General features: G+C 38.6%; 1 protein-coding gene across 1 annotated transcript in view; it reads left to right on the forward strand.

The window, feature by feature from the left end:
* The first annotated feature begins 801 nt into the window (after positions 1-801).
* The window catches only part of LOC142834265 (heterogeneous nuclear ribonucleoproteins A2/B1-like), a 75,945-nt gene continuing 60,061 nt past the window's right edge, over positions 802-16,685 (forward strand). Inside the window, exons 1-3 of the mRNA XM_075946553.1 lie at positions 802-896; positions 1,750-1,843; positions 2,077-2,109. Of these exons, the coding sequence (XP_075802668.1) occupies positions 802-896; positions 1,750-1,843; positions 2,077-2,109 (222 nt within the window). The remainder of the gene's footprint in view (positions 897-1,749; positions 1,844-2,076; positions 2,110-16,685) is intronic.

Below are 16,685 nucleotides of genomic sequence, written 5' to 3' on the forward strand. Positions count from 1 at the left end.
GGGTGGCTGGGTTGAACAAGTGGCCTCCTCTTACAACTTCCTTTCCTTGGTCAGTGTTAGGATCCCAATGGGGTCAGTCAGATGGCAACACACTTTCAGTGCAACTAGTGCAGAGATCCCACGTTTGCACCCAGGACCACTTTTTAAGCTTTCAACTTCTGCTGTTTATTGCCAAAGTATTTTTAGCGGTGCTCACAGTGATCTTTCTGAACAAACTTTCAGGTGGTCTTGGTCCATAAAATCATATTAGTCTGGAAAACATTCACAGGTTCTCATCTTCTGTGGAAACCAAAGAAGATCCTTTTTTTCCAAAGCAACATATCCTTAGACTTAAATTTTGGGATCAAGATACTTTTTGGTCATTTAACTTAACAGTCCATACAATGAAATGTCTCTTTCTACTTAGTTCCCTCACAGTCAAAAAAATTTAAAGAAAACACAATAGTATACATAATCCAGACTCTCTGCAAATTTTCCATCTTTTATAGCTTATTTTCTTTTCTCCTTTCAATCTATGACTGTCTGTACTCTGTCACTTTAAAGACCTTGTTTTATTTTTTAAAGGATTTACTTCTTTTACAACACTCTATACTCTTTTTCTTCTCTCTCCCACCTATGGACATTTATCTAACACAGTGATACATATAAAAATCTTTTTTATCTGGATTTATCTTTATTGTGTATCTGTAGTCCTTTTCTGATCAGAAGTGTTTCTTAATATGCTAAGCCCATCTTATGAACGTAAGTGGTAGCATTGCTAGGGGAAGTATGGCCCTGCTTGCTTTTTCCACCCAGTACAACATGGCAGAAGTTTGTTCACTGGCTCTGAAACTGCAGAGTGGGATCCATCCTCAGCACCTCAACTCGGATAACCAGTTGGCTCATGCCATCACCAAGTAATTTGCAGCACGCTACCCAGAAACTTCATTTAGATGATTGGCCTCCTGAAAGAGCCAGAGTTCATGCAGCATGGCCCTGGAAGCCATGATTACAAAACTGTGCAGCTTTTTTTCTGTTACCACTGAATCAGGAAAATCTCCCTTAAAGGAGGCATGGTGTTAAGCCATCTTAACTCTGTTTGTGTGTGTGTGTGTAGAATTACTTTATAACCTTTCTCAGGTTTTTCAAGGATTTAGTCAACCACATTGGTGTGCCAATTGTCAAATCAGAAAATCGAAAAAGAAAGACCAGTTCTGAAAGGACTGGTATCAGCATTAAGACAGTCAAAACTAAGTTCTAAGCACAAAGGAGATTTATTTGCACATCTGGAGCAAAGGAAAGGGAATGAGAGAAAGAGACAGCAAATATAGAAAGACAAAGGAGAAAGATAGAAATAGACAAAGGAGAAGGGAGGAAGGAATAATTTTCTCCCGGATGGAGAGGATACAGACAGGGTTGATGGGCAAAAGTAAGTTTATAAAGGTAAATGGGAAAACCCTGTGGTAGGATGAGGTATTTAATTTTGATTGGGCATATTAATTAGGCTAACCGAAGGGGGTTTTTGATTGCTGGGCATCAATATTTTGTAAAGCTAGACCTTGGTAATCAGTCTCAGGTGGAAGAAATGCTGGTGACTCACTTTAGGAATGTATTCTAACAGATTTTAGCAAACAAAGGAAATTGGGAGGAGGGCAAGGCCTGCCAGAACTAAGTTTGCCATATTTAGGCCTGTTAAAGTCTCTTCAAATTCTCTAAATTTTGAGCCAAATTTGAAGCAAGCTTTAATTAACTACTATTTTTGATTGTCAGGTTGTCTATGTCTGGAGTGAACACAGAAATGGAGGGCACACCTGTGATCTGGATCCTGAGACTGAAGACACAGGCTTTTGATCAGGATCATGAGGTGGGAAGACACACATTTATTTTGAAATATACCTTCTTATGGAAGTCTATGTAAGAACATGGGAGAAAGAAAGCCTGTTCTTTGCCTGTATGCCCTAACCTTGTTAGCTTATCTACTCCTTTACTGGAATTGGAGCCTACTTTTTTGGGTTTCAAGCATAAGCAGAGGAGAAAATGAGACACCTTGCCTTGTGGGAATGAGAAAAGACTAGATTCTTGTCTTTCTGTTCACAGGTAGCCATTGTTGGATTAATTGGACTGCAGTCTGTAAGTCATTCTAATAAATTAATTTTATATATAGTGAAAGATTCATCCCAAAATTTCTACTACTCTAAAGAATCTTGACTAATATATGAGGATGATGGTCTCTGGCCACATCCATACCAGAGTTTTCACAGAATGGTGGTGAGTCACATTTTTGCAGAAGCTTAAAAAGGTAGCCTTATAAAGGTCACCGTATTTCTCAATAGGCCAATCAGGGGCCAGCATATATCCTCATGTACTTCGTACCAGAGTACTTGCTGCCTATATCCAATAAGGGACAAGAAAATGGAAGCAGGAATCAAGCAGGTGTCAATTGTTGTAATTGACAAATTAGATTCCAAGTAAAATTAATCAGATGGGATAGAATAAAAGTTCACTTTATACTGTTTGGAATAGTAATACAACAAAAGGTCATTACAGTTGTAATTGGCATACGAAAATTCATAAAGCAAATAGTATAAAACATAAAATCATAGAATAACAACAAAAAGGAAGACTTCAGTATGTTACTCTCTCTCTCTCTCTCTCTCTCTCTCTCTCTCTCTCTCTCTCTCTCTCTCATACACACACACACACACACACACACACACACACACACAAATAATCAAATAAGTAAAATAGGATTCAATACTGTGAAAATGAATATCTTGCCAATAATCTACCAAGAGGTTCAATAAAAATCACCACAAAATTTCTAAACAAACTTTGAATGTTATCAGATGAATAAAAAGGGGAAATATTTCCCTTCTTGCCCTCCAAGGTCAATAAGGTCTCAAGGGACTATGAGTAATCTCTTGATGTTCTATAATTTGGTAGGTCATCTGTTCCCTTGTTCAGGGAGGACCATGCTCAATGAATTGAAACCAATGTCCAGTCTACAAAGAAAAGAATCAGTACAGGAAGTATTTCCTCAATACTTCAAAGGAAGCCACAGTCAGGTCACACAAGGCCTTTGACTTATCCTCACATTGATGGCCAAATGGCAAAGAAAGACTATAGTAGCTGGTCATATGACTACTAAGAATTATATCATCAATTGGCATTGACACTAGAATAAAATTAGTTTTGACAACTGCAGCATTAAGCATTCAGCTGGAAAGTTTAAATAAAGACTAAAAACTTGGTTACAACCCAAGGTGTCTTACTCTCCAGACATTAGATGTAAGTCTATCTGAGATGTTAGACAACTGTATTTTACTAATACTTTATTCTTGATAACAAGATACAGCCCAGATGTCAGACTTCAGATTTTTGCTCACTGAAGCACATTGCCAGAGCCAAGGGAGCCAGGTCCACTATTCTTTTACCTAAAAATTAAATGATGAAGGAGAAACCAGAATCATACCAAATTTTATCTGATTTTCCAGCTATTTAAGGACATAAAATAAGATTGTGTGTTCATTACACTGGAGACCAAATAAAAATAAGGAGTCTATCAGATGGGTATTCCTGGGAACTCATCAAGATAGTCTAATCAACTGTGGACATTTTAATCTTTTCCAGACAACTTTCACCAAAGTCTTTCTTACCTCCTTCTATCTGATATTAGTGTTCATGGACAGACCATTGGAAAGGGTATTCCCATACTACCATGTCTGACACCCCAACTTCAGCTGGAGGAAACCATAATGGTTATTGTCCAAATCCAATAATGGCATTTAGAGTTTTTTTTTTTTCAGAGGAGGCAGTATGGTAATAACACAAGGTAGAAAATTGTTCGGTAGTTTAAGGTAAAAAGAATGCAACAAAAATAAAGAGTTTTTTTTTCTTTAAAAGCCAGAACACCCTTGGTATAATCAAGAACTCAGTGAAACCACCAAACTGGACCATTCTAATTGGGGTAACAAATGACTGGGTTTTCTCTGACAATAGAGAACTGTAGCTTGGTTGAAAAAAAGAGGATTTTATATTAGAATTGTGGACAGAATAAGGGGGCACATTTGAGTGTATGAAGTCTGTTCAATTCAATCAGGAGCTTAATGAAACAGAAACCAATCTTACATGATCCACTTTCCAAGTAAATAGAAATCTGGCTCTCATGATTCTTAAAAAATGCTGAATGCAGACTTTTATTTACTCAATAACAATCTTTTGCTGGCCTAGTCAGAGTACTTTTGTTTATAACGTTGTCATCAGCAGATTATGAGGATTTGTTTTGTACTTAACATTCCAGTCTTTTCTTGATGATAGTAGTTGACAGTAGTCACCTGGGTACTTCCAGCTAACTGGTGGCATTGATAAGTAGGGGATGGTTTCCTGGAACACTGAATCAAAGCAGGGTCTTAGGCAGGCAGTCAATTGATGTGGTAGTGTCATATATCAATCTGTTGATTTCATTGGCTCTAAGCAATAAAGAAACTGCTAGGCCCATTGGATAGGCCCACCCTTAGGTGGGTGGAGTAAACAGAACAGAATGCCGGGAGGAAGAGGAAGTGAGGTCAGACCCGACAGCTCTCCTCTTGGGAGCAGACGCAAGAGAGACGCCATGCTACCTGCTCCAGGGAAGACGCACGCTATGCAGCTCCGACCCAGGATGGACTTAGGCTAGAATCTTCCCGGTAAGCGCACCTAGGGGCGCTACACAGATGATTAGAAATGGGCTAAATTAATATGTGAGAATTAGCCAGTAAGGGCTAGAGCTAAGGGCCAAAGCAGTGTTTAAATGAATACAGTGTCTGTGTAATTATTTCGGGGCATAAGCTAGCCGAGCCGGGCAGACGGCTGGGGTTTTGGGGGCGCAGCCCCGCCGCCGCGCTCCCCAAATTACTACAGTCAATGTTAGGAGATCTAAGGGAATTCTGTCCAAAGCATCTGATTTATTGACTGTTGGGTTGTTTCGATAATTCTCCTCTAAAGAAACCTGAAGACTATCCTGTGTTTTTTGTTTTTCCATATAAAGTTGATTATTGTCTTCTCCAGATGTGTGAAGAATTTTGATGGGATTTTGATGGGGATTGCATTGAATCTATAGATTGCTTTTGGTAGAATTGCCATTTTTATTATGTTGATCCTCCCAATCCAAGAGCAAGGGAGATCCTTCCATTTTCTGGTGTCCTCTTCAATTTCTTTCTTCAAAGACTTAAAGTTCTTGTCAAATAGACCTTTCACTTCCTTGGTCAGAGTTACCCCAAGATATTTTATGCTGTTTGTGGCTATCGTGAAAGGTGATGCTTCTCTGATTTCCCTCTCTGCTTCCTTATCCTTAGTGTATAGGAAGGCAACTAATTTTTTGGAGTTGATCTTGTATCCTGCCACATTACTAAAGGCATTTATCAGCTGTAGGAGTTCTTTGGTAGAGTTTTTGGGTGTGGCGGTTTCTCAGGAAATTCGGGATCAACCTACCCCTGGACCCAGCAATACCACTCTTGGGAATATACCCAAGAGAGGCCTTATCATACAAAAAAAGTATATGCTCTACTATGTTCATAGCAGCATTGTTTGTAATAGCCAGAACATGGAAACAACCTAGATGCCCTTCAATGGAAGAATGGGTGAAGAAAGTATGGAATATATACATATTAGTGTATACTCAGCAGTAAAAAACAAGGACTTCTTGAATTTTGCATACATATGGATAGAAATAGAAAACACTATCCTGAGTGAGGTAAGCCAGACCCAAAAAGAGGAACATGGGATGTACTCACTTATATTTGGTTTCTAGCCATAAACCAAGGACATTGAGCCTATAATTAGTGATCCTAGAGAAGCAAAATAAGAAGGAGAACCCAAAGAAAAACATATAGGCATCCTCCTGAATATTAACCTTCATCGGGCGATGAAAAGAGACAGAGACAGAGACCCACATTGGAGCACCGGACAGAAATCTCAAGGTCCAAATCAGAAGCAGAAGGAGAGGGAGCACGAGCAAGGAACTCAGGACCACGAGGGGTGCACCCACACACTGAGACAATGGGGTTGTTCTATCGGGAACTCACCAAGGCCAGCAGGCCTGGGTCTGAAAAAGCCTGGGATAAAACCGGACAGACAATGAGGACAACTGAGAACTCAAGAACAATGGCAATGGGTTTTTGATCCTACTGCACGTACTGGCTTTGTGGGAGCCTAGGCAGTTTGGATGCTCACCTTACTAGACCTGAATGGAGGTGGGTGGTCCTTGGACTTTCCACAGGGCAGGGAACCCTGATTGCTCTTTGGGCTGACAAGGGAGGGGGACCTGATTGGGGGAGGGGGAGGGAAATGGGAGGTGGTGGCGGGGAAGAGACAGAAATCTTTAATAAATAAATAAATTTAAAAAAATAAAAAAAGGAGCCGGGCGATGGTGGCGCACGCCTTTAATCCCAGCACTCGGGAGGCAGAGACAGACGGATCTCTGTGAGTTCGAGACCAGCCTGGTCTACAAGAGCTAGTTCCAGGACAGGCTCCAAAGCCACAGAGAAACCCTGTCTCGAAAAACCAAAAAAAAAAAATAAATAAAAAATAAAAAAGGAACCTGAAGAGAAAGGAGCAATTATTACTATAAGTATAGAAAAACAGTATACGGAAGGGAGCAGGTAGGACCCAGAAACACAGAGAAGACCATACCTAGAATCGCTCACTGGACTTGTCTGCTGGAGGCCACACTTTGTACCCGGTTTGTGCAAGTTTTCATTTTCTCTTCCAATTGATGGGACTCATTCACATAGTAGCAATATTTTTCATTAAAAAACATGTGCCCCCTTTTTCAGAGGAAAACAAGTTCAAAACTCACCAGTTTTGTAGGACCACCAAGGCTAGAATGAGACCACTCCCAGGGACAGGCAGTAGACAGGAGAGCTTAAGTTGCTGACTAACAGGAATGCTTCTCAGGCAAGGGATACAGAAAACTTTTAGTTGTGACAGATAAATCTTAGTTGTGACTTCCTGAAACTTACACAATTTTTTTAAAAGTTGCCATAAAGAGATCAAGATATTAGATATATCAGCAGGACCAAATTGTTTGATTTAATGTGTATTGAAATCATGATTTTGAATCATAGCAAAAATAAAGCCTGAAAAGTTATCAATATAAACATAAAGTTTAAAACTAACAAAGGGAATTTAAGTTTTTGAGCCTCTGACTATATAATTTTGATTATTTTTACATTCTAGTAGACCAAAGATTGTTTACTTATGACAACTCTATAGAGTTAAACAGAGATTTAACATTTATGTCTTATATTTTAAAATTTGAAACACTTCTAAAACATAAGTCTCATTTTTTTTTTCATATGCCTTAAATGACTTCCTCAGACCCTCCAACATGCCTCAACCTTCTCCTTTTCCTTTCCTTTCTGGAATCATCCAATCATTTACCATGAGGTAGAAGTGTTTGATTATTTAGAGCAGTCAATCATTGAACAGGCAAGTCCTTTTAAGACCGCTGGAGAACAAAGGAACGGTGAAAAGCAATTTTTAAGTCAGAAACGACAGCATGATAGTTTTGAGCTTGCCTTTTTCATTGAAACCTGTCCTGTTGATGCTAGAAAGGAGCAAGGCCTGATTTTTATACTTGAAACATTGAGGGTGCAGGCAATTGAGCATTAGTTTTGAAGCTTTTTGTTTAAGAGACTTGGGTAATTTAAACTTTCCTTTAAAAGTCTCCAATCTGTATGATTAGCAAGTAACATGTCCATCTTTTGTTCCCAAAATTATTGTAAAGCCAGAATGTTTTTAAAGGGAAAGCAACCTTTTTACTTGACAAAATAAAGCACCAAAAAGATTATAATCTTCAAAGCATCTCTGCGATTTCTTCCAAATGACTGGCATAATTTATTTACCTTACATAAATTAGAAAAATATACTCAATTTGTATTTAAAAGAAAACTACCAAAGAGAATTGGTCCTCAAAGGCAAGGAGAAGGAAAATTTAGGAAAGAGGCAGATGAATAGTAAAGGAAACATATCGTTTAGCTATGAGATGCCTGCCCCAAACCACGATTGGACAATTAGGTATAACGGGGTAGGAGTGAGTTGGTCCCAGAGGGAAAAGAGACCTGTAGATGGGGCTGGTGTGGCTGGCCATCAACATCTACAAGCAAGATCCTTAAGGATAAGTTTTACCAGGGTGAGTGGGTGCTGGAGGAGGCCCCTTGTTGGTTCTTAGCTGCCCAGCCTAAAATAATCACACTAAAACTGTATTAATTAAATCACTGATTGGCCCATTAGCTCTAGCTTCTTATTGGCTAACTCTTACCTTTTAATTTGTCCAATTTCTATTAATCTGTGTATTGCCATGAGGCTGTGGCTTATCGGAAAAAGTTTCAGCACATGTCTCTCCCGCTACGGCTCTATGGCTTCTCTCCAACTTCGTCCTGCATTCTCCCAGCATTCAGCTTATTTTTTACCACCTAACTAAGTTCTGCCCTGCTATAGGTCGAAAGCAGTTTCTTTATTCATTAATGGTATTCACAGCCTACAGAGGGGACTTTGTAACACGATGGAACTCCATATCCATTAAGAGTGACTAAGATGTACCTGCTATCTGGACTGTTGCATTGGGCTCCTTGTGAATCTGCTGACTTTGTTAGGGCCTGAAGTCACAAGTGAACCTCAGTCTGTGTCCACTTGGCCCAGAAAATCTAAAAGATTTTCTTGTGGAGGAAGAACATGGGGAAACTAAACTACCATGCTGAGACAAAGAGGAGCACTTGACCCTCAGTGTCCAAACTATCCACAGTTTGGGCAGAGTCCTGGCAACGTGAAAGGTGAAAGGCAGTTCTCTGCTGAATGAACGATGTCACCATATTTGAAGCATGTAGAGTTCATGAGAGCCTTAGGGTTCTGCTAGAAACTGATATTTTTGCCTACCATGGGAAGTCTTTTTAACTTTTTTTCTGTTCCCCCATTTCATGAAACACACTAAATTGGTGTGGGAAGTCCTTTTGTACATGTGTTGCTTTTATTGGTTAATGATAAAGTTACTTTCAGCCAATGGCTTAACAGAGTAAAGCCAGGCAAAAAATACAAACAGAAATGAAGAGAGATAAGGAGAAGCTATAGAGCTGCTACAGGAGACAGACCCACCAAAACTTTGCTGGTAGGCCACAACCTCGTGGTGATGCAGATTAGTGGAGATGGATTAGTTTAGGATATAAGAGCTAGCTAAAAATATGTTTAAGCTATTGGCCAGACAGCATTGCGAATAATATAGTTTTTGTGTGATTATTTCAGGTCAGAATAGTTTGGGACAAACAAACAACCTCCAACTACATTAAATATTGTATTAGGAGAACTCTTTGATGCATTTGAGAGCCATCATTTACTTTATTATTTTTTTTTATTTTTAATCCAAAATATCTTAAGGCCTGGTATTCCCTTCTTAGTCTAATATAAATCTATTTTTATAAACAAGGATTCAGTCCAAGTTACATATATGGTATGCTGTAATAAATTAAGAGTATTTTTACACAGATTTTTAACAATCAATCATTTTTCTTATACATTTTCAGCTAACTTTTTCTCTTCTTGGGATTTTGAAGATTTTTAAGACTGTACCCTCACTATTCTTAAAAATCTTGAAATAAAAAGGTTTATATTTCAACAAATCCTCAATGATATCCATGATCTTCAATGGGGACAAATTTTCCTTTCTTCCTTATAGCCTTCCTTCCTTCAGTTTTTTTTTTTTTTTTTTTTTTTTTTTTTTTTTTTTTTTTACCTTGTCCATTCTGGAACTCACTCTGTAAACCATACTGGCCTCAAATTCAGAGATCTACCTGCCTTTGCCTCCCAAGTGCTGGGATTAAAGAAAAATGCTTCCAATGCTCCAAACAAGGGACAGATTTTTTTTTAAACCAGTGATTTTTACAGATCCTTAGAAGTAGTAAGTTTACATTTTTGTAAAAGCTTTAAAAATATTCTTGACCTTGAAAGGGGCAACATTTTATTAAACAAAACCAAGAAAAGGGGAAGGCATTCAGAAAGCTAAACTAATATTTGATTCCATTGTCTTTTTAATTTTATACATAAATTATCCTTCATTAAAAAATTTAAATAGCATGAAATAAATAATAGTAACATCCAATGGAAATAATTTACTGTTAATCCCATCAGGAAAAAATAATACCATTACAATGACATTTAGCCAAATGTGAAGCAAGCTTGCTATTTATTAGGCCACCCAAGTGCTGGCCATCAACTGCCACCTAAATCATGTTAAAGAGAACAGCCTTGAGTCTGTTACTTAGGGTCCTCTTAAGGAGCAAAATTATGCGTTCATGCAGAGGAGGTTTATAGAAGACAATGAAACAGTAAGAGCATACAGAAAAATCTATAAAAGAACAAACAAAACAAAACAAAACAAAAAACAGCTATCACCACGTGGTCATCATGTGATTAAGGATTATTAAGGTGGGTTTGGGTGTTCCCCAAAACAAGTAAAGTCATGGAATGAGGAAGGTCACATTCTAGGAAACAGAGACAGAAAAGAAGCATATTTTTAACAAAATAGCATAATTGCTCCTGCCTTCAGAATGGAGTCCAGGAGTTTCCTCATTACCTCTTAGCTTCTCACATACAGATAGTCTTTTCCTGGTTGGTTACTTTCTCCCTGTGACAGAGAAAGAGGTCACAACTTGACCTAGGACAGAGGTTTTCGAGAAAACTTTTAGACAAATATGCTTGGGTCTAAAATAGGTAGGCTAAATCCTATCTTTAAAGCCAGTAGAGTAAAATAGAATGTGACAACCTTCCAATTAGTCATAGCCAGATAATTTCATTGGTGCCATGACTCAGATTTGAACTGAGGTTGCTGCCTGGCGTGAATGAGAAGGAAGCATGAAATACACAACAACAACACTTAGGAGTTTATTAGAGGAGGTGTGTACAGGCCTGGTGAAGTTGGTATTTACCCATTAACAATCCTTTTATTTATCTATTTATCAATTTTTTTATTGAAAATAGATACTTAGTTTCCCCACTATCCCCTCCTCCTAGCAACCCTCTCTAGCTACCCTCTACCCCAGATCCACTCTCCCTCCTTTTCCTTTTGAGAAAAGAGTAGGACTCTAAGACTTGACTGCCAGACAGGACAAAACAATACATAATAAAACAAGGTGAAAGTGTTCATATCAAAGCTGGACAAGAAAACTCAGAAAGAAGAAAAGGCTTTCAAGAGCAGGCGAAAGAGTCAGGAATATACCCATTCTCACTGTTAGGACTCTCACATGAACACCAAGGTAAAAGTCACAATATACATTTAGAGGACCTGGGGCAACCCTATGTAGAACGCTGACCTTGCTGTATAAGTCTCCAGGAGTCCATGTGAGCCCTATTTAGTTGATTTTGTGGGCCCTGTTCTGCTGGTGCCCCCCCATCCCCTCTGACTCCTACAGTGTTTCCTCCCCTTCTAAGAGGGGGTCCCAATCTCCGAGGGGAGGGATCCAATGAGGACCTCCAATTTAGACTTTTTCTCTGCTTAATGTCTGGCTGTGGGTCTCTGCACCTCCTCTCATCTGCTTCTGGAGGAAGCCTTTCTGATGACTCCTCAGACCCCATCAAGTACTACCTGAAATGGATGATTAAAAATCAGTATGATCTGGTCAGTCGCCTGAACAAGGAGCCCCTAGGAAGATGGACTTACCTTAAATTGTGTAGATGTAATAGTTAATTCTTTATAGGAACCTAACTCTGGTTTATTAGGTCAACTATTACTAAACAGCTGCTCCTTGCAGTGTCCTACTCTAAGATTGTACAGAAAAAAAAAAGAGTCATAAGCTAATGACCTTGAAAAAAGAATTATTTAAAAAAGAGAACAGATTTATAAGAAATATTTAACTATAATTATAAAAATATTTATAAAATTATTTTAGAAGAGGAGGGATTTATAAATAATATCAAATTATAGGTCTTTTCTATAAGACACTGTAAAACTTATGTTTAGGTCAAAGAAATCAAATACTTATATCTCCCCAAATTTGTAAAGTTGTTATGCAAATGATTTAATCCCAACAACACAGTAAAACCTTTTTTTACACCAAGGTCCTCTCAAGAATTCCAGAAATTTAATGGAATCTAGCAATTCCATTTTTCTTCTTAGAACAGTAGCAACCAATTTCCCCTGTCTTCATTTTCTATGTGCCAATTCTCTTCAGACTAGTCAATTGAATTAAGACTGTAAGGTTGGCCCCAGGCAATGAATGGGCAAAAGCCCCAATCACCACCTGAGCTAGAATAAAATGCAAATGTTCTTCCTATCTCTATATGTTTCCTCTGCTGAGAGCCCTCTTTTTTATTGATTTTAGTTGAGCTCTACATTTTTTTTTTTCTGTTCCCTTCCCTGTCTCAACTTTCCCCTTCAACCCTCTCCCAAGGTCCTCATACTCCCAGTTTACCCAGGAGATCTTGTCTTTTTCTACTACCCATGTAGATTAGATCTATGTATGCTTCTGTTAGGGAGCATCCCTTTTTGATTACGAGTAAAGTTTGCCTTGTCCAGACATTTTAATTGGAAGTGGTGGTGTTATTGTTTTTGGAGATATGGTAGAGGGAAGGCCAGTGACAGCCAGTCCTACAAGGGGTAGTTGGTCCCTCTAGGGGACACGGTGGGTGGCTGGGAGATGGGAGACCACGATGGGTGCAAGACAGACAGATATTCCATGCAGAGTTTGGGTATAGAGTTTATTTTGTGGGTTATGTAAAGGAAGGGGAGGAGGAGAGAAGGGGGGAAGAGAGGCAGAAGTTACCTCTTCAGAAGAGAGGGAAGGAAAGGAAAGAGAGAGTTCAGGCTTGAGGAAGCAGAAGATCTGCTTGCCTTGGCAGAAGGGGGGTGGGTGGGCAGGGCTTGTCTCTTAAGGGGACAGAGTATCCAGATCAGCAGATCATAACAAACATCTCTTTCTTTGTAATCCTGAATTTATTTCTATCAGTGGCTGGGAGGCTTTGCATTAGTGATGACTGTTGATATTTCTCTTTTTCTGGACAACTTGTGCTGTGGTCCTTAGGAATTATGCAGTGAGATTTAAGATGATAGAGTAGAAGGCTGACCCACCAGAATAAATGTGTTTTGATGGAGGCGAACCCAGTTCTCAAGGCTCTTTGCTTTTACATACAGAACTCAGTCTCCTAGTTGGTTTGGGGGACCCCATGATCTAGGTGTAACAACACTGAGGCTGGCACCCAGAGGTTCTTGATAAGCTTATATATTACCTTCCCACACTATGATTGTTAGTCATTGGAAAGGTAGCTTCCAAGTCAGTCTGAGCTCAATTTCTCCAAGTCCTATGGCAGAAATGGGTGATATCTTTTGCTGGAGGATAAGGAAGTTTCCTTTGGCCAATATGTTTGTTATAAGGTTTTACTTTGATGATCTTGCAGGCATCCAAGAGTAATGGCAAAGATATATTGTCTGGGGGATCTCCTGGAACCCCTGACTGAAAATCAAAGGGAAATAATTTCTACTTGGCAGTTATTTTGGTATTTTGGTTTTTGTTTTTTTGATAAGCTGTAACTCCTAGGGTATACATTATCCCACCATGTGGAATAACAGCTTTAAAACAATCTATGCATGTGTGGGGGATGGGCATGTGCATATATGAAGGTTTAAAAAGTAATAGTCTTTCCTGTGGCTTTTCCTGATATTCTTAGTGTTATTTATTCCTCTCTCCCAATCTATCAGAATTACTTTCTTTGCACATCTCCAGTAACGTGCCTACATTTCTGCCTTTCCCCTTCACAGCAAACATGCCCTGCTTACCCCCCTCCCTACACCTAACTCTAGGATACACATATAGAAGAAAACATAAGGGCCTACTTTTTAGGTTTCTGAGAAACATCTTCAGTGATTGACACAATTACTGGCCCAGTTTGCTAATCCACTCACTGTGTGTGTGTATGTGTGTGTCTGTGTCTGTGTGTGTGTGGTTTGACTGGGGCTAGTGTGGGCTAGGTAAACTCTAGCATATTATTTCTGCAAGTAGAACAGAATGGTCAGAATAGGGCTAAGCAATTCTTTATAACTAGGAGCTATTGCCTAGTACAGCCTAACTTAATTCCTCATGACCTTAGGCTATTTCCTAACACATACCATGCTCATGACCTTAGGCTATTTCATAACAAGTACCATGCTTCTTGTCTTTTATGACTTTTAGAGAAATCAGCTTGGTGACATGATAAGCCACTTTATTTACTGGGGATAGGGGTAGGAGAAGCAGTAGTTCTTTTCCTATCCAAAATATTTTGCAATTAGAAAAGAATTTTGATTTTGATTTTATACATATTTCTGTGAAGAATAGAGTTGGAAAATTTGGGACTGGCTGTCTAGACAAGAAAAACTTTACTCTCAATCAAAAGGGTATGTTTGGAAGAACAAACACACGCCAAGACAAGAAGGGCATTTGTTTTTATATTAACTCAGGTGATGGCTGTGTCTTTTTTTCCCCTTTAGCTGGGATCTGACCTCATAATCTTTCCTAGTTTGAAAAGAAGTGTCACACAGGAAATGAAGGAGAAAAGGGAGAGAGTTCATTGCTCCAGGTCATCAAATTCTTAGAACAGAGTAAAAACTGATCTGGCCCCATTGGAATGTTAATCTGTACCCAGGTCAGAGATTCTGTTCTGTTATCCAGGAGTTTTCTTTTGACAGGGTTTCATAGATACACTCTCCCTCCTTAAGACCATAGAATCGTTTAGAAATCAGATCAGAGGTCAGAGCTGCAAAGCACTTTTGGATCCTTCGCCTGTATAAAAGATGAACTACCAAGAGTGCCAAAGATTTTTCTGGCTTTTGGGGAGGGGGCAGGGTTTCCTTTATCCTAAACTGTGTAGCCAATGTCTACACCACAATAGCCCAGTAAGATATCCCCACTGCTACATATTCATTGCTGCTCTATTCACATTTCTAGGAAGTGGAAAGATCCTAGATGCCCACCAACAGATAAAAAGATGGCAAAAAATGTGTTTAATTTACACAGGAATTTTATCTAGTCACAAAGAAAAATAAAATTATGTTAAGTAATATAACTCAAGTACACTGGTATAGGAAGTCCTTCTGTATATGTGGTGCTTTTATTGGTTAATTAATAAAGTAGCTGTTTTAAGCCAATGGTTTAACAGCATATAGCCAGACTGGAAGAAATATATGTAGAGAAAAGGCAGAGTCAGTGAGATGCCATGAAGTTGCCAGAGGGGAAGGACATGAGCTGCCAGTTGGAACCTTGCTGGTAGGCCATGAGACAAAGAAGAAATTTCATATTAGTCATAGGAAAAATCCATCAAAAGGAAATCTTCCTCAAGACTCAGTAATACCACTCTTGTGTATATATCCAAAGGATGCTCAATCATGCCACAAGGACATGTGCTCAACCATGTTCATAGCAGCATTGTTTGTCATAGCCAGAAACTGGAAAAACTTAAATGCCCCTCGACCAAAGAATGGATACGGAAAATGTGGTACATTTACACAATGGGGTACTACACAATAGAAAATAATAACAACATCTTGTCTTTTGCAGACAACTGGATGGAGCTAGAAAACATCATTTTGAGTGAGGTAACCCAGATACAGAAAGACAATTGTCACTCTTAAGTGTTTTTAAACATAAAGCAAAGAACACCTGCCTACAAATTAAAATCCCAGAGAACCTAGACAACAATGAGGACCCTAAAAGAGACTTAAATAGATCTAATCTACATGGGTATTAGAAAAAGATAAGATCTCTTGAGTAAATTGGGAGCATGGGGGACCTTTGGAGAGGGTTGAAGGGGAGAAAAGAAGCAGGGAGAGAAGCAGAGAAAAGTGTAAAGCTCTATAAAAATCAATAATATTAAAAAAATCCTAGCTTCTAATTTTTTTAATATTTATTTATTTATTTATTTATTTATTTATTTATTTATTTATTTATACAATGTTTTGTCTGTATGCGTGCAGGCCAGAAGAGGGCGCCAGACCTCATTACAGATGGTTGTGAGCCACCATGTGGTTGCTGGGAATTGAACTCAGGACCTTTGGAAGAGCAGGCAATGCTCTTAACCACTGAGCCATCTCTCCAGCCCCCTAGCTTCTAATTTTTAAATGTGTTTATTCATGTGGGAGTGAGTATATATAGAGAAAGGTCAGACAAGTAGAAAGGACATCACTGAGAAGAGAAAAGAGACTTTAAATTGGGGTGAGCAAGGGTGTTTAAATTCATGTGGATATAGAAGTATAAATACTAGAGATAGAAGTTTTAAGTCGGAAGCGTGGGCATAAAGATAGTTGAGAATGCAGGGATGTTAACTCTAATTGTGTATAAAAATCTTACAAGAACAACTAACACTTCATATGTCAATTAAAAATTAAAGTTTATAGAAAACAAAGCTGCTAGGAATGACAGGGTTTATATATCTCTGTTCATATATTCAGGTAATTCCGTAATATTCTGGAATACACTGGACAAACATCTAATTAATCAGGAAAATAAATCTCTCTCTACCGTGAAACATGATCATTATCAGAGGTATACTGAAGAATATATTAAACTTTAATTAATCATGTATGTAATGTTTAAAAAATATGAAGTTCCAGCTGCAGTTTCCTTATAAATGAGAAGTCAATATCAGAATGGACTATCTTAATTTAGAAAGGTTAGGTAAATTTCTCAGCTATTAAGGCAACTCGAGGATTG

This window comes from Microtus pennsylvanicus, chromosome 13, assembly GCF_037038515.1.
Source record: "Microtus pennsylvanicus isolate mMicPen1 chromosome 13, mMicPen1.hap1, whole genome shotgun sequence".
NCBI lineage: Eukaryota > Metazoa > Chordata > Mammalia > Rodentia > Cricetidae > Microtus > Microtus pennsylvanicus.